The following is a 19,917-nucleotide window of genomic DNA, read 5'->3' as shown; positions in this document are numbered from 1 at the left end:
ATGATTTTTGTTATCCTGTCTCCCTGACACTAAATACTTCTCATTGGGAACTGCTCAAATGCCATGTTGGTTGTTCCCATTTATGATGCTGTTTGTGCTGTGTGGAGCATGTTAACATGGTTTAAGTGCTGTATACTTACTGGTCACTAAACATCTATGTCCATATATTAATGGATAATACTTATCAAACATTTTAATTATTATTATCGACTTTGTTGCATACCAGGTTTTGGGAGGTAAAGTCCTGGTGGGGTGAGGCAATTCTCACAGCATCACAGCTGCTCCTATAAAGATCCTCTGTAACAACACTACTGGGGTTTGCAGGTGCAAGGCCATGAGAAAAATAATCCAAGAGCAACAGCATGAGAACTATAACAGAAAATACTTCCAGGGAGGCTCTGGAAAACACTGCCTCAGTGGCTTAAGAGTCCTTAGCATTAGTAACATTAAGGAACTAAGGTACCTTAGGCACTGTGCAACATCACAGCAGTACAGCAAACAGAAACAGATTAAATATTTCTTTATATATTACAAAGGTAACTGATAAATTACCAATATCATTAATATCACCACAATTTCTCAGATTCACATTCCTTTTGAAAACTTTATGCTTCTTTTAAAGTCAAGTATCTCTATTATCCTTGGGCCAGCTTCTTGAAGAAAGGATTATTTTTCTTATTAGTAATGTAAAATTTAGTGTGCCTATCATTTTGAAAAACAAAATAACCAAGGATTGCTACTAGGGAATCCAGCTTGCAAAATGTACAAGGTTACTTTGCAATCCTAAATTATCAGAGTAAAGTTGGAATGACTTTTCCTGTCCTTAATAGATAATGGTCTGTCCCTGGCACAGGAACACATGATATTTCGAACATCTTTGGTAAGTGATTAAATGCAGGAAGAACACAGTCCTGATGTTTACCTACTGGAAAAAATACTCACATTTCTTTGGTACCATCTTCTTGAATGTTCAGATACATGAGAGGAAACTCTTAATAACTACTCAACAATAAGAAAAAAATATAGAAAGTTTTTTAAGAAATAGTTTATGATGAAAGGAAATCATATGCTTTGATTACATATATGGAATGACCATACTACCATTTTTGTAAAAGAATTTTTCTTGTAAATATTAAAGCACATCCAAACTCATATCTATTTTCGGATATTGCATATCCATTTGGAGCAACTGTAGATGCAAAATTATACTTAGACATACATTTTTTGAGGTAATTATGCAAACAACCATGTCTAAAATAATTCCCTATGAAAATTAGTCTAATAAGTCTCTCAGAAATGTTTTAGTCATTTCTGAAATGTGTAATTCTCAAAAATTGTTGTGTTCCTTTTAAATTGCCAGATTTAAATGTAAACCACTTACCTCCTTCTGCAACTTTGAAGATAACATCCCACAAAATTTTCATTCTCCGTTCTCAAACCTTTGACACAAGACAGGCTAGGAACTTTAAGGGGCCTCAGCATTCCTCTCCCCACTTCTGTTGGCACCTGCAGGTGGCACATCTTCCCCCAGTGGACATTGCTTATATGCACTGGCTTGATTCACTTCATTTGATGAATGAAGTTCTAACATATATACGCAAAGTCAACTTGTTTATAGATATAGCTTCTTTAATTATTATCATTATTATTATTTTTACCAGAAAAAATGCTGTATTCTGCAGTCACAATTCTGCAGTTTGCCAAGAGAATGAGTACTCTGCAAGGAAGCTTTCTGGCACGGTATCTCAAAATAAGCAGAGTTACCAGAGGAATAATTTCCCCTTTACAAAACCACCAGATGTACTACACTGCTGAAAAGTAAGAACCTTGGACAATATGTCAACAAGAGAAGTTACAAAAAGTAAAAAAACAAAACACTGAAAGTAACATACATTGATTTCAGCATTCATGAGCAAAAAAGAGTTCTGAGTATAACCCTGCAACTTCGTGTTGTGAAACTCCCTAAGGACACATAGTTAATTAAGGATTCTCTTTATGTCAAACTTGCATTCAAATGCATCACAGCATCCAGGGGACTACAGATTTGGATTCATTTTGTGCTAATGCAGTCATCTGACACAGGTAGAAAGATAAGAATTTCCTCCAACTCTCTCCTCTGGAAAAGAGGTAATAACTGATTCTTTCTGTAGTAGAACTTAATTTCAGATATCCAGATGCAATTAAAAATGACCCTGTGCTTAATCTAAACCACCTGGAGGGTAAATAGGTCTGAATGAGGAGCTACTTGAGGGAAATAAGCCTGACTCTGTCACCTTTCTTTCCCCCTCAAGTCCTCCGAGAATTGGAAGTGTATCAGATAATAATAAGAACTTTAACTCCTCTTAAATAGAAAAACTGTTTGTGAACTGGTAAGATCAGTATTTCATGCCTTGGAATAACCAATTGCAAACCATATTCCTCTTTAAGGCTTCTATCAAGGAGGTACCAGGACTTAAATGACTTGAGGCAAAGCGACTTTTGCAGGAAACCACGTTGCCTGAGTATTGCAGAATTGGGACAGAGCCCTCAATTTCTGAAGTTATATTTTATTCCCATATGGAGTTTGCTAGGAACAAATATGCTTCTGGAAAGCACACCTGTACAGATCAGAATGGTGAAATGGACTCAACAAAGCTCTTTCTTTCAAAGAAAAAACTGCTACAAAAATAAATGGTTGAATTAGAAAATGAAGCCTATTTGACACAGATATTTCTCCTGCATAGATTGCTAAAGCATGGTCCAGCTATGGAAAAACCCATTATCAGTATCCTCCTCTATTGGCAGAAAATCCAAACTATCTCCTACTGATCTACATTTCACACTTAAAATTCCACAGTGACCTTTTCAATCAGTTTATGATCGTATTTCCTTCTCTTTCAGTTTGGCTATTGATAAATGTTGACCAGGCTTACACTATTTACCAAAACCTTGCCATGCCAGGATCTGAAAATCCAAAAATTCCAAAAATAACTATCTCCAGCAACATCAGAACTAAACATGCATCACAAAACATTTATATTGGATTCAAAAGTCAGGAATTTAAAGAAGTCAGTACAATTAGGACATTCTCTCTTGTTTTATGCATTACAGTGTAGTTTTTACCAATGTATTTCTGTTTTGTCTGTAAGAGAATAAATATTCTGCACCCCAAAAAACACCACAGCAACTTTAAATCTTTTGCAAACTATTTAAGATGATCTGACCCTGTTAGAAAACAGTCTAGAATGAAATACAACTTATTATAACAAGGAAATAGTGAATAAGCTACCAGGCTGTTCGCTTCAATTCCTATGAGGTATGCATATGTGTAAAAAACAGCTGGATGGAAAGTTATATGGTATCTTAAACAAATACAACGAATGGAAAAATCCATTTGGTGGAGAAACAGTAGACATTAAATGTTCAAGACAGTCAGACAGAGACATACATATGTGAAATTTGAAAAATCTGGAACAGGACGAAAAAGGAGCTAAGCCTGGGGACAGCTATAGAATATCCAAGTATGAGATCAGCTGATTTCTCTAACGTGTTGGAATAACAAGTTCATGACGGAGAAAGTGTTAAGTTACGTGTTATTTAAACATTTTCCATGTCATCAACCTGCTATCTCAACATACCATATGCTATAGTAGGGCAGTGATGAGGTAACAACACATCAAGCAGAGCTTCACAATACACATTAGGGATGGTGGTGTAAAAATCTAGAAAAGCAACATGAATTAGAAAAATAAAAAACAATGCTCTCTCACAGTGGTGTCCTTTGCTCTGTCCAGGGCCTACACTTATGCAGAAGGCTTTGCGCTCTTTAAAAGTGTGTATCCCATGAATCCATTCCTCAGATTAGTAATATCTCTTACTTAAAAAAAACCAAAAAGCAAACAACTACAACACAACAAACAAACAAACACGCCACGAGGATACTTCAGGTTCAAACATAGGCCTTCCAGGTGCCATGGAGTTCAGTCACAGTTGAAAAAGATAGTAATATAATGAATCCAGCTCTTTGATCGAACACAATAACTCCTGCATTATCAAATTATATGCACCTCTGCAATATACTCTGACATGCTTAAATGTTTATTCAGGTTTTTTAGCTTTAATTCTCTCTAATTCTACTTCATCTAGGAACAGACATGTAGCTAAGTAATTAAATACTAATTTTTTCTAGAACCATTGCCAAAATCTGGCATTATGTAATTGAGTAACCCTACTTTCACATAAAAACAGGTCATGGCTGGGATGTCTTGGCCAGACAGACAGTCAAGCAAAATCTCCCCCATCACACCTTCCTTCATAACAGACATTATTTTGACATCTACTAATCTTTGAAGTGTTTTGCAAGAGAACATAGTTGAAATTCTTCTCAATAAGACAAGGTGTCTGTACTGTTTGGGAAATAATATGTTTGTCTATTAAAGACTCATATTGTTATCAGAAGTATGAGGTTTTAATAAAAAGAATGAATTTTAATAAAGATTTGTTTAATTGAGAGCTGTATACACAGAAATCACAAAACATCAGTGTGGTCACTGCAACAAACTCTTGTTAGGCAACAGTCTTCAAAACTTATTCCCTTATGTGACCTTTCAGATCTGAGATCTAAAATCAGTTTCCCAAGCTTCCCAAACTGACAGCTTAACGTACTGCTGAGCAGCCCACCAATTCAAGTGATGGGTGCAACTATTTTAATGTTTATATGCAGCCCTTGGAGGTGAATTTCACCTCCAATTTTTACATTTTCCTCCCTCCTTCTAACAGACATTTCAGCAAAGGATGAAATACAGTTGTTCATTATGTCAAGAAAATACCAATTAGCCAACAGACAATTCAATAAGCTTTGTGTAAATATAGTGAACAGATGATGTCTTATTTAAGTTTGACGAATTAATGCTTAATTTCCTTCCTGCATACCCCCAAAACAGCCAGCATAAATGTCAATTGCTAGAGCTCTGACTTCTGGGGGGAAATACACTTTATTTATTTAGCATTGCAAAGCAAAGTTTCAGCAACGGTGAACAAAAATAATGAAATTTTCTGGGTTCCATTCCCCAATGACTCCTTCACCACCACCCGGCTCTCCTGAGTTGAACTAACATAGCAGGCACTTTAAGTCAACTCTTATAATTGCTTCCAATTTGCCTGTTTTGCTTTTGGCAATTAACAAACTGAAATGTTATCATGAAAGAGGCCATCTCATTTATAAGGCCAGGTTTTCCCTCCACTAAAATATGCAGGCACTCTGTTCTTTATTACCAGCAGGAGATAAATGGCTGGTTTTCGTTGCTGAAGAATATATAATGGTTAAAATGTCACTTTTTTCCTCCAGCTCTACATAAATCACAGAACTAGTCAATATTTAATAATGCTTGCCTTGGTCTGGAGTCCCTTGATCACCCCTGTCATGTGTAATAGCTCCCTCTCCGATATCTTTGACATAAAAGCCCAGCTTTACTGCAATACTAACATGTAGAGGGTCATTACGGATCGACATTTACCTTAATCTGTGACTGCCAACCATGAACCGATAAATTCCAGCAGATTCCACTGGGAGAAATCAGTAAACTTCTCAGTGGAAAGAACTGAAGGAAAATTCTGCCGAGAACAGAATACATTTTCTACAAGGGCTGCTCTGCAAATGGGTTCTGACTTTTGAAAGTTCTCTAGCTGCACAGCTTTGCAACATTTAATACCGTTTTGATGGTTTGAGAGACGGGATGACAACCGAGGATGACATGACTTAGAAAGCAAGCAAAAATTTGCTCTGCAAAAACAATGCAAGATTAAACACAAGGGGAATATGGCTTTTGCATTATTCACCCTGCTGCCTTGGCGGAAATGGCTGTGCTGTCACGGGTCCAGCCAAAATGTTGCTCCTTTTTTTCAAATTGATCATCACTCCTTCTCCTCATAATCTTACAAGTGCTTTGCAGCAGAATACATCAAAGCCTTCATTGCATAAAAAAGGGACACAACAGCCTTTGTGAGGGGTCAGCTGAGACTGCCTACCACACGTTACACTCCTCAACGAATGTCTCTCTCCAAACAGCACACAAACAAGTTCATTTATATACTACTTCGTAGAGGACAGCAATTACAGCGTGTATGTTCTCTTTAGTAGCAATACTGGAAACAACAAATCGTTCTCATTCTGAGCAGAAAAAAAAAGGCAAGTTATGAAGCCATCAGTGGTTCAATTCTCTATCTGTTACCACATTTACAGTACTGATTAAATTTGCGTACAGTACATAGAAGGTTTAGATGTCATCCAAACTTCATTTTCAACCACGATTTTGTATTATGCTCATAAGAAAACATTTTTATAGTTGCCTGATGTCAATCATGCTATTTAAAGTGCACTAAAAATTAATGACAACATTGTTAGGTATAATTCATACACATTATTTGTGTACAATATTTTATTATTTATTATACCTTAGAGCATGCCTAATAGCTCAAATTGACATATTAAATGCTCACACGCATTTTGCAAGCATTCATTTTTACTCTCTGCCCAAGTATTTTATATTTATATAATAATTAGAGGACACAACATTTTACTTTCAACTGAAAAATACACACTTTGTGCAATATATTTGGAAAAACTGTCAATTCATATTCTTTAGTGCCTTATATAGTCTTCTTTGCAATGGTTAACATCACTGTTTCACCCAAAACCACATTACTACGTTTAGGTTTAAAAGACAGATGAAAAAAGAAACCATCCTATAACATAAACCAGCGGGAACAATACAGCAGCTCACAATGCAATAAGATTTAACAGATAACTATTACTCATCAGGCTTTTTTATTGTATGTTAAGTCTGTTTGTTATATACAAATAAAGAACCTGTTTTCCTTCCATCTTTTTGGGAATAAGTATCTAATTTCATTGCATACTTTTTTAGGTAGCTGGTTGTTTGTAAGCCTTACTTCTTCACACCAGCTTATATAAATTTCAAATATACCCATAATCAACCATCTTATGAAGAGTTCTCATGAATGGCTCCCACTTATACAAGCAAACCAACTGAAATTTTCTGAGTATAGCCTCCTTATCTGACTGAAGGTTGTGAGATAAGATGCCATGTGTATATCTAGAGACTAAATGACTGCAGAGGGCTTATCTTTATTTGCCAATTTATGTGTTTGTACAAATGTAAAGCACCATAAATCAAAGCAGCAGTACATAAAGAATAAAATTGATCATTCTAAAATAATCAATGAAGTGGCAAAAAAGGAGAAAAATTTGGTGCTAAAGGATTTTTTCAAAACATGAAATGGAATATCAGCACTATTATTAGACTTATTATGAAGGAAAAAAAGTACCTTGATCAGCATAAAAGAGACCGGTGACAAAGACTGTGTAGGTCAGTTTTCCATTAGGTTTATTTGGGGCAAGCCATTTTAACTGAGCTTCTTTGGACCCATGAACAGTAGCAAATATATCAACTGTTCCATTGGGGGGAGCTTCCATGGTCCGAGCTTCTACCTGTAAATTCAACCATGAGACAGGTTTGTTGCCATAGTTTACAAACAGAGAAACAACGAAAAATGCAAAATTTTACGAAAAGTTATTTCTTCAGGAAAAAAAAAAAAAAAATAACCAACACTCCAGGTGTCCTAATTTTTAAGAATTTTCCTTTCATCTACATTTGCTTGAAGCTGTCCAGCAACTAACATACTTTATACAGAGATTCATGTAAGGGGTAGCCAAAACATACTAGAAAAGAATGATTCATTTCTTGAAAACACCATTACACCTCATGTGGATGAATTATCTCAGTTTAGCAGTAAAGGAGAAAGTAGCAATAGAAGGCAACATGTTTTTGAGCTTCTGCATTGTAAAAGACAACTGTAAGGAACATGCATTTAAACACTACAGTAAATTACCACAGATATTCGATAGAGTAAAATATCCATTGCAGAATACAGGTTGGTCCTGGAATTAACAGGTTTAAGTTGCAATAAAAACTAGATCTTTGAGAGAAAACAAAATATTGTAAAGAGGTGGAAAATGTAACAAATATTATTTTCATATATATATATAAAAATAAATATTAATTCAATATTATAGAAATCTAGTATTCAAATTTCACACATTGTAGTAAACATTGAGTACTGTGGAACAAAATAATTTGTTGTTATGTTATTTGTGGCAACAAGTTTGTTTCTCATACATTATTTATTTGATGTTTTCTAAGGTACAAGATGATTTCACACCTTTTTAAGTGCCTCTCAGCTGCAAGTTCATGGCAGTGCTAATAAATGCTATTTTTAATCTGCCACACCTACTCTGTCATCAAAATAACCAAACATACTTTCTCTGTCTTCGAAAAATGAATGTTTTACTTTTTAGCATGTAAAATTTGGAAACCTTATTGTTTACAAGTGCCAGGCTGTATCTTTGATGTGCATCAATATCTCTACACGTGCTTCTACATTCATACACTCTATTGTATTTAAAATAGGTGAGTAGTTGCAGTAAAGCCAACAGGATAAAGTACGTGCTAAAAGATAAACACTACACAGATTTACTGTATCAGTACCATATTGATTATTTGGATATTTCAATCAAAAACCTTCTTATGGACGAATGTGACTAAACTGTGCTTTCTAAACTAAAATAATTTCCTGAAAAGTAGTGCTGCTAAATGCATATATTCTGATCTCATCACATTAGAAATATAAATAAATGAATGCAAACTATTTTTTCTACTGGAAGGATTAAAATATTCTTAAAACAGTATGAATTTGCAGCAATCTGTACCACAACCTAAACAGCTGCGACAGCTGTGCTGTGTCTCTAGCCTTTTCTTTATGACCTGCTGTTCTTTTAGTATAAAAAATATTGAAGCACTGTTTAGAATCAGTAGATGTAGTATCCTCTAGAGCAGGGGTGTCAAACTCATTTTCAGCGGGGGCCACATCAGCCTCGCAGTTGCCTTCAAAAGGCCAAATGTAATTTTAGGACTGTGTAAATCCTACAGATATACACATTTATACAGTCGTAAAATTACCTTCAGCCCTTTGAAGGTAGTCACGAGGCTGATGTGGTGGCAAACTGAAAATGAGTTGGACACCCCTACTCTACAGCTACACCTCTGCAGTGTACTTTGAAAATAATTTGTGTAAAAAATGTACATTCTGTATATAAACATCTGGCACAGAAAACCTGTTTCATATTTCTTTTTCTGAACCTTACAAGAGCTAAGACATTTCAAAACCAGTTTTATTCCTTTTTAAGCAACAAAAAACAATTGGAGCTGATACACAAGTAATATTTTGCCTTTCCTAGAGAGTAAAATTTAGCATTTCTTAATTTACATGTTACCAGTTTGCATCTCACTTGAAAATAAATCATAGTCACTGAAAAAAATAACAAAAACTACCTAACCCAAATAAAAAAGTTACTATTAATGCATTCATAACTGATTAAGATCTTCACAGCCACCTTCAGAAACATTAGCTGAAGAAATCCTGTATTTAGGACAGTCACATTCATTCATTGATTAGGGCACATTAAGCTCAAGATCAGCAACAAAAATAGCTGGAAGCATATCCATTTACTGCTGGGAGACAGCTCCCACACTATTTAGAGTACTATTTAGAGTAAAGGCAAAACATTCGGTTTTTCTTTTTTTTATTTTTTTTTTCTGAGTTTTGGATTTATTCTGTAATTGATACAAAAATCAAATGAAGATGTAGTGCTTTCACTTCCTGGCAGCACTTAGGTGAGCCTAAATAAAGATGTTGTACTTCAATTCCTATGATTAGAGATGGATCACTGGCTTTGGAAAACAGTTTGCGTACTGATCACGGGTTGCAGATGATTATCAGCTACAGCGACCTCTACTTTGAATTGTTTCGAAAGTCAACTTATGAGTCTGCAATTCAGTGGAGATGTGCAAAAAGACTACTAAAAATATTTTTTAAAACTCTAACTACTGCCTTTCTGTTCTGTTCTGTTGATGCCTATTTGATAGGACAGAAATACTGAAAACATGCATATTTCATCTGTATGCAAAGTCTGGTAACGACTTGTCTTAAACATCACTGCTAACACAATGGATCAGGTTATTGCTCATCAAATACCTTAAAACAAGTTTTGCTTTTGGGGCATATGTGAAGGTGTAAAAAATGTACAAGAAAAACTGGCAAAAAGCCATTCAAGCTTTTAAGAGTAAATATCCTTCAAAGCAGAGCAAGCTATAAAATGTTTAATGGTTATAAAGTCTAGTATTCTACAGATAGACGATGTTACCAGCATTTAAAAGAGAGTAATCTTGGAAAGAATATTGGAAATGTGACTAACGAATTATAAAAATAAAACCTGGAAGTTCTTTTCAGAGCACAATATAGTGATATTATAAATTATGATGGAAAAACATTAAAAATTTTAAGATCTTCCTTTTCTTTTCTCTTTTTTCCCCCTTTTCTTGTTAGCAAAATTAAAAATGCACACATGAAGTTGAATTAAACAAAAAATAAAATCTCAGATTAATACAGGTTTCTTAGTTATGCTTGAAAACAAACCCAAGCACAGTAGATATTATTCCAGTTATACATCAGCCACAGTACTAGGAAATCATACTGGATTTATCAGTTCAGCTATACTTCTAAAAACCTGAAAAAAAAAAAAGCCTCAGAAGGCTCATTTTTCAAGTGTCAAATTTAATATTCCTGTATTCTTAAATCCTGAAAAAAATAAGGTGTTGTACAAGACTGTTAAAATATGTCCAATATAATATTTTGATCACATAGTTACATTCAAAAGATATTTACTAATCACTGTATTTCCCTTGCTTTTGTTGCTACTTCTGGCTTCTGCAATTCTGAAATTAACTTCAGCCTTTTCAGTCAGGTAGCTAGAAATTTGCTCTTTACTTGGACAGTAACTCTTTATTTATATATGTCCTTATAGATGTGGCTAAAGCACATCCACACCTTTCAAACATATTTACGCTACTTAATTTCAATAATGTGTGTTTCAGTCTCAAATTTTGCCTTTCATCACTGTACCTATGTTCCACATTGGAACCATGCCTAACAATGACCTATCAAATCTTTTGCAGCTCTTAAAAAGGATTTTTTTTTAAATGTCACATTTTGCCAGATGGGTTAGTACTGACCAGAGTGAATCATCACCATTTACTCTGATATTCACTGCCATCTGACATTTATTACACTCCCAGAATGCAAATTAAGGTACTCACCAGTGGACCCAAAGCACAACCTTTTGCAGTGCATGCCTGGACTCTGAAGGAATGCAGACTCCAAGGCGCAAGTCCATAAGCATAACAACTTAGCTGTGATGAATTTTGCATCAGAACACCATCCATGTACAATCCATAGCTAGTAATAATACCTATAAAACAACATGATAGCACTCACTTAATATCTAAAGAGCTACAGAGTTTAGAAGAAAAATAATGCTACAGACATTAGGGTGGTAGTAGCAGTATTTCACACAGTTTTCAGTTAAGCAGATAAGTGTTCAGCAGGACTGTGTATGCAACACTTGGAAGAAACACACTCTCCTATCTTGAACTGTTGAAAATCTCACAAGTGGATTGCATCTTTTGAAAACTATCCCACTGTTCCAAAGATTACCCCTTAACAAACATGTTTCTGAATAGCAGATAAGATCACCTTGCAATCAGGAAAACTGAGGCAATTCTCTTTCACAGCCTGCTCTGCATTTGACTATGGAAACAGGAACAGAAAAGACACATAAAACCATCTCGCATCTTAACAGGTTTAGATTTAGGAAAAAAAAAAAGTGATCTACAATATAACTGAAACAATGAAAGACAACTCAGGCCAGCATTTTAACTACAATTGAACAGTTACTAACAATTTTATCATACAAAAAACCTTATGGATACTCATTGACAATTATCTCAGATTTTCTGAGTTTTGCCAACAAGGTAGATACTTCATTCAAGGGTTTTGTCTTTGGAAACAGTTTTATCCACTTTTCTAAACAAAACCACAAAATTTTATAAATTGATGTTTCCTCCTCAGTATGCTGTAGAAAAATTCTACTCCTTACCTATATAATCTAAAGAAAGAAAACATATTTGCAAACTCAAAACAAATGTTAGCAACATTTTTAGATAGACGAGCAAATGGTCCAACTGGTGCAATTGGCTAATACTAACACAAAAATTGCCGATGATTGTTCATCTCATTTATAAGGAAACCTAAATCTCTGTTCTTCCAAAGGTGCCTTATAATATGGCTCCTGTATAGAATATATATATACAGTGTTTTGAATTTAATGAACTAAAGACTGAATTTGACAAATTTGCTTAGCCTTTGGAATTTGAGCTTGCAAAGGAATCCCTTTTCTCAGGGCTATTCCTCCATCTTTCTCATTTCTGAATTTTCTCCTCTTTTAAAAGAGCTATTTAAGGCAAATAAATGCAAAGCTATAGGATTTGTTAGAAGTGAGTTTAATTCAGAGGATGCCTTCTAATCTTCCCATTATAGAAAACGTCTTCATATTGTAAAATTATAGCTCAATTCCTCTTCTCTTAAAACCGAATTGTTTGAAACTATATTGAGGAAGATTCTGTTTGAAATTGAGGAAAGATTTTCACATCTACTGAATGGAGAAGTGCTTCGTAAATAAAAGTGTATACACAACTGTTTCAGCTGAGCTTTGAAGAGTTATACTTCAAAAGATTTATACACTAAAGCAATGCAGCGCTGCTTATGGTGAAGTGATTCACAGACTCCTCAATTCTTTTCTCTTCTAGAAAAGTGAGAGGCTAAACTCGAGTCAGACAGCAGAGACGTGTGTGTGGGAGGAAGTCCTGGTAAATCTCACACTATCAATCCTACCACATTTGACAGGCTTCTTAAAGCAAAAATCCCTTGGGGTTCCATGTCTAGTTGCTTGTAAAGCAAGGGGATTAATGGTTGATATTTGCCCTACATTACATAAACAAATTATATATATATTAAAAAATATTATCTTTATCTCAGAGGAAAAATGTGAACACTGGTATTAAGGATGTGTTTTACAGGAAAAACAAAACAAAACCACCAAAGTACTTTAAGTATCTATACAAGTAACATTAACCTTTTAAAGTAATGGACAAAGCATTATTAAGTCCTTTGATGTTTACGGTAACAGCATGAATCATAATGAGATAATTTGATATTAATGTGGGTGTCATAAGAGCATTTATGTGATCCCTGCTTTAATTCACTATTATTTAACTGGACCATTATTTTAAAGTGTTCCTAAAAACCACGGCATCGTGCAGCACCTACACTCTTGAGGAGCAGCTTGCTGGTCAACACCGTGAGCGTTTGTTAGTCCTCCCAGTACTGTCAGAGAATAATCATCTCTAATAAACTGATTGATTATCTCAATTCTGCCTTTGCCTTATATGACTCTGATGGATAAAATTACAGAATGAAAAGAAAGAAAAAAGCACATTTCAGAACAAAAGGGCTAGTAGTCTGACTTAGAGATGTGAAGCCATTTCTCAAAATTGGGCAATAATTCTTTCTGGCCAGGGATAAATAACTTAGCCTCTGTATTTCACCAGTATATCTTTCCAAAGCATACTAAGAAAAAGTTCAAAGTCAGCCCAAAGTTTATGTACTTCTCAGTTCTTCCTAGATATTCCCAAAGTTTACCATCCATGAAATACTGAAGAGTATAGCATATTTTTGTAATTTACAAGGCTTTGGTGCAACACATGATCACCATGGAAAGCTGCAATCTCTTCATACTTGCTAAGTCTAAGTAGCTAGATTAAATCTTGCTTTCACTGATGACAAATTCTCTATTGACTATGCTGCACTTTTGAAAAACAAAAACAAAAACAACAACAACAATGCAAATCAAGCTTAAGCTGAATAAAGTTACTCACTCTTCCCTTTTTCTTCCTCCTCTCCCCACCCTGAGTAAGGCCCTATAATCTGTTAATCATATTCCAGACAATAAAGATGAAAAGAGGTTTTGATACTAAAGTGCTACAAGCACTTTACTCTTAGGGTGCAATCTAGAGGCCAAATCTTATGCAAACATACTTTTACCTACTCCAGTTTCACTGACTACAAATACAAGTCATGTCTCACAAGCACAAGGATTTGCAGGTACAAGTACTGGATTAGTTCACTGAATAATTTTATAAACCTAATATTGGTCATTCAAATTTCACAAAGCCTTGGAAGATACAGTCCAGACCAAGACTTGATCTTATCTATGACCTATACACAAGTGAAGTGTTTGAGAAGTGATCACCTAAGGAAAATTTTCAGTAGTGAAAAGAGTCAAAGTCACTCTTTCATGTGAGTGGATTGTAAAAGAGCAGATCTCAAACTATATGGCAAGACTGTAATGAATGTGTTCCGAAGAATATATGGTTCTTTACTGAGGCCACTAGAATGACGAAGGCTCAGAGCAGAATATCTGATGCCACATGTCATTTCACAAGCATCTCCATATCTTGCCCTCACCTAAATGGTCACTATTGCTTATATTGCACTGCCTATGTATGTGACATGTATGTGATCGAAACATAGCAGGGTTCTGCTGTAAAGTGGCATACCTCTGAGCCATATCTCACCAACGGTTGCATTGCTGGTTTGAAAACAAGATAAAAGAAAATGTGCATATTACAAATATACTCAGCATACCATCTTACCATCTTCCAAATGTCTTTCTTCTACACTTGGTAGAGAAATGACATTTCTGACACAAGTTTCAACAAAGAATTGGGTGTATCGTTTCCCATTTTCTATGAAATGGAAAATTTTCACATGATAATACAAATCTGTCTTAAAATCAACCAAAAATGGAGCTCAGGAATTCAATACCTGTGTCTGAATAGCATTAGCCTTTGACGTCAAGATGGTCCCTTATCTCAAAGCTTGACTCACCTACATTGCGCCATATTTATGAAGAACCCAAGTAGCCTATAATCCTATTTGCCACCTTTGGCCTCAAGGGTAGAATATTAATCCCCCTTAACCTTTTCAAATTGGTGGCAAGCAGCTGAACTCCATATATATCAAGAGAGTATACTAAAAATCTATGCTGTCCAAACCCCAGTCAGCCTACACATCCATTCAACATCACCGACAGCTAACAAGCTTCCTCAGCCCATGGAAATAAACAGTAACTTCTGTCGTATAGTACCAGAAGAATGGAGGAGGGAGATAAAGAATGGCCTCAGAGATCTACTAAGGAGATGACAATTTATGATATGCAAATGTGTGCAGTTCTGAGGTTTTTTGAAACAAAGCCAAGTTCAGTAATTTCAAAAAGCACTACTTACACCTAGCAGACAGAAACTCCAGATTGGACCAATTAAGTCAAAAGTGGGAAACAGCTTCTGCTGGTCTTTCCCATCTTTCAGTCTTCTCAACTACGATATTTTTCAGCCTCCTACACAGTTTTAAAATACTGACACTGAGAGCGATTATAAATGATGTGGCCACTAGGTAGCCCGAAAGATATGCTGAGAATGAACAAAACAAAGTCACTGAACAATACAAGCTTTCCTGATTAAGCAGTTGTTCAGTGAAAAGTTGGAGAGGTTTTGTTTTGGTTTGGTTTTTTTGTTTTTGTTTTGTTTGTTTGTTTGTTTTTTGTTTTTTTTTAGTTCTTTTCATGAAATAAGGAAAGGGATGGAAATAGGAGATTGGAAATAAATAAATAGGAGAATTGAAAAATGTGTTATTAGTTATCTCATCTTTCTGAAACTCCCAAAAAATGTGGGGAAGAAGCAAAACAATAGAAAATTTGTGTAAGCCTTCTTGACCATTGTGCAAGTCTGATCATGCAATGGTGAAAAACAAAGTCTTTGCCTCTCCTAGTGCCTTTCTGACTGCTAAATGCTGCAAATAGCAGTTCTTCCACTGTGAACCACTCAGCAAGAGCTTGCAGGTGGAAAGAAGCCTTTCCTTGCAAGGCAGGACAGCAGCAGCTGACTTGGCTGAATCAGTTCTAACCCTAAGGAAACCCTCTAACGGCAGCACACACAGTATCCACATATCACCAAAAAAATAACAGTCCCAAGGGAAAATGTGAAAATACCAGGAATATTTTTTAAAGGGGAGAAATACACACAGGAGGCCTACAGAGAGTATATTCAGGATCACAGAGTAGGCAGATTTATGGCAAAACTGGTAATTACGTGAACGCATTGTTCAAAACCCCACTATCGAGGTGAACGGTGCTGCCATTGAGGCTGTTGAAATCTCCAGTTTCCATTGATGAAAGGATAAGGGATAAAGGAATATAATTTCTTGCATAAAGCTCCCCTGATTCTTATTACATATCTGCTGCTCATCCAGTTCAGATTCACAGCTTTCCTAACAAGCTCTTTATTGTATTTAAATATTTAAATTATAATTAAACTATATATTTATGATATTTTAAAAGAGATCCAAGCTGTACATAGTAAATGTTGTATTAACAACAGGATACAATGTCTAAATTTAGTCATCTATTCCCAACTTTTATTTCTAATAAAGGAAGTGTGAGGAAACATATTTACCAAACTACAGGTCTTTATCCTATGCTGTTGGTATACATATATAAATACAGGTATGTATATATTTATTTGATTAGTTAAACCACTCTCTAAACTATTTGGATTTTTTTCCACAATGCAGGGATAACAGCATCAGGTCCTGACATGAACTATTCCATGTCGATTCCATTGAAAATTATTCAGACTTTAGTCACTAAGACACATACGTGGCCCTCCTTTCCCCTCCCCTCCTCACATCCCGTACATCTTCCCCCTTCTCCTTCCTCTTTGCCATCCTCTAAGTCTTTGTCACATATGCTGATAGGATTTTGGAAAACAGGGTTAGAGGGCTTCTAAGAGGCTAGGATGCAACTTCGTCCAATATGACTATCATATAAAGAACCATAAATTATCAAACAGATTGTTTAACAGGAGATACCATACTCTTATTTCATTCTAAAAGTAATGTAAGACCTTACAGAATATTACACAGGTGTAACTTTACAATCACTACTTTTTGGGGAATCATTTAATGTGCCTTGTAGCGAGGTTATACAAGTAAGATGTGCTTCATCACAACTGAAAGCTGGCAAAAACTTGCAGGGGAAAAATGAAATTAAAGGGAAAACACTGTGAAAAATAATTGATATATATCAATATGACAAGCCAATGAAGAAAAACATTTCTGTTTCTTTAAATTCAGTTATTTTTGCATAGCTTCCTCTGCTGTGATTCAAACTGTTACATGCACAATAATAAAATCAAGGAGAATCCAAAGGCCATATGATACTGTGCAATATCATTAGAAATGTAAAATTTGTCCAAAACTTTTACACATAGATATTTTGCAATGAAAAACATTTCTAAGCAAGAGACAGTATATTATTTCACTTCCACAGCCATGAAAATGTACAACTTCAAGGTGACTATGTAAAACACAAATTTAATCATTATTTTCTATCAATTAAAGTAAAAGAAATGAATGTTTTATTGGAGAGTGAAATGAACATCCTAGACTAATACTGTTCAAGAATGCCTATTCCTCAGCTCAGTTGTCCTGGAAAACATTAAACAATGAAATGCAGTACACACGAGCTATCAAAAGGGAGCACTTTTGAGCCACTGAAACCATACAATAGGCTAAAACACACAATCTCCTAGCTACACACAATGATACTATCTCAGGTATTTTATGTGCTAAAATGATCATTAAAAATTAAGCACCACATATAAGCTGCCATTTAGAATATTAATTTACCTTTACTAATCATCTTTTTAACTTGAGGCTAAAAGAGTTCACTTACCATTCGGATACTCAGGCTTAGTCCATGAGATGTTAAAGGAGTCAGATGAATATGACTGGGCTTTTGGAGCAGAAACACCTTCTGGTGTACTCTCATCTGTTATAGCTGTTCTCGCTTCGCTTATTGAACATCCACCTCCAGTGCAAGCCTTAAAATATGAATCAAAACAAATAAATAATCTTAGCAGTGATTTTTTTGTAATGTTTTATAATTTTTACATATCTAAACTTAGTAAGTCTATGCTTTTCATAGAAGAGACTTTTCTTAGCATAGATTTGTTTACTCTTTTCTTAAATATTAAGATGTGCTACTTATGATATTTAGGTTTTAGGTATAACATAGCTAAAACATTACACTAACGTTTGACTAGCAGCATTTTGCTTTGACTGTGAGTCACAATCACAATTAGATTTCCACTGTTTTTGCAGCCACATTTAAAGAAAACTACAGTACCACATACAACATTTACAGTGCAAAACTCCCCTGAAGCTGACTAAAAAGCTCTCGCAAGTTCCAGACAGAATACACTGACCAACCTGCAATAAACTTGAAAAATTATCTCAATGAGTAGTCATTAAGAAAAAAATGCCATTTGGACACTCCTGCACTTCATGACAGCACACAGAGTAGCACGCAGATGCAAATAAAACAGTGAAAAAACACTATTATAAATAAATATGTAACAGTTATTATTACATGTTTATGGATAACAAAGTCAAATCATTTGTATTTCAGTTACCAGAGAAGGAAAGATTGATTACATGATTTTTACATTTTGCTTGATTATGAAACAATACAATGTGATATTGCCCCACATAACTGGCTTTTAAAATTTTACATGCACAAACATAAGTCTACACAGCTATGGTCCTTATGTATGCTGGTTTTCCAACTACTTGCACTAAGATCAACGACAAGAGACTGGAGTTCTTAGGGAAGTTACAAAAAACGTACAAGAATCTATAAACTCTGTACTGGATTTAAATATTTTTTTGCTTTATTTTATTGTTTGTATCTAATTTTATTGTTTAGCAAGAAAATGTATCAAAATCTGAATTCAGTAAAGATTCAGACTCAGACATATTCTTAATTCGAATTTATGGGATCACCTGTGTTTTTAGGAGTTGCCCATATTCTGAAGTGGACAAGCAGCCGCAAGGAAAAAGTAATGTTACTGTCCAGATCTCCAGGAATAAAATGTTTATCTTAATTTAGCATATTTCATTTGAAAGCATTAGCTTCAGTTTTCCATTTCCCGGTGTGTATCAAATCAGAGAGGAGTCAACATATTTGCTGCCCCTCCGTTTCCCCCCAAAAAAAGAATACTAGACCATTGGGTAAAAATAAGAATTGTTTGTGATTGAGAGGCTATTTTACACACCTAGATTATTTTGATTTCACTGGAAATTATACTCTCAACACAACTAATGAATTGGTCCCTGTGTTCAGTTTTGGCTGCCAAATAAAGATGAAAGAATACAACCTCAGTTTTGGGAACATCCGAAAATGGCATTTATTTACCAAAAAAAAAAAAAAAAAGGCAGGTAGACAGATGCTCAGACAACTGTTTGTGTTTTGAAAAGGAAAATATCTAAGAACATCACCCTTCCAGCAAAATCAGACTACTCCTCAGGTTATTTCACTTCTACTTGCTTCATGAAGCAGCCAAAAAGACCAGCTCTGGAAGACCTCTTTCTCATACATTCCTTACTGCCTTGCTAAACAAGTTCCACCAAGCCTTCCTCAGCAGTGGAGGGCTTTTTCATCCAAGGGCTCAGTAACAGCAGCCTTCCTGTTCATTTATTTATTGAATTTCATGAAGCTCAGTTTTGGTACCTCTGAAACTTATTGGGTATGAAGTTTGTGATCCTTCTGATGCAATAATCAGTAAAAGAAAGGTCATCTGCATTTCAAATAGTGGGGTTTTACCTCAGTGTATCCAAGTGGACTGGGCACTGCTCGGACTCTGGCAATCACATCCAGTGATGCTCAAAGGCATGAAATCCTACATTTAAATTGAGCCCCACTGTGCATTTCTGAACTTCACTGAAAAACATATTTGTGGCAAAATTTGCAAAAACACCGAAACATCTAGGGGGCCAAGGCACAGACAC

The 19,917-nt window shown here is 35.2% G+C and overlaps 1 protein-coding gene across 2 annotated transcripts in view; it reads right to left on the bottom strand.

Moving 5' to 3' along the window:
- The window catches only part of USH2A (usherin), a 386,355-nt gene that overhangs the window by 169,090 nt on the left and 197,348 nt on the right, over positions 1-19,917 (bottom strand). For both annotated transcript variants that reach the window (XM_071805984.1, XM_071805985.1), the window contains exons 35-37: positions 17,804-17,951; positions 11,214-11,365; positions 7,327-7,489 (exon numbers count right to left, since the gene is read on the bottom strand). In XM_071805984.1, coding sequence (XP_071662085.1) covers positions 7,327-7,489; positions 11,214-11,365; positions 17,804-17,951 — 463 coding nt within the window. The remainder of the gene's footprint in view (positions 1-7,326; positions 7,490-11,213; positions 11,366-17,803; positions 17,952-19,917) is intronic.

The sequence above is a fragment of the Patagioenas fasciata genome, chromosome 3 (assembly GCF_037038585.1).
Source record: "Patagioenas fasciata isolate bPatFas1 chromosome 3, bPatFas1.hap1, whole genome shotgun sequence".
NCBI lineage: Eukaryota > Metazoa > Chordata > Aves > Columbiformes > Columbidae > Patagioenas > Patagioenas fasciata.
The sequence above is the reverse complement of the archived record's forward strand: the minus strand, read 5'-3'. Positions and strand labels throughout refer to the sequence as shown.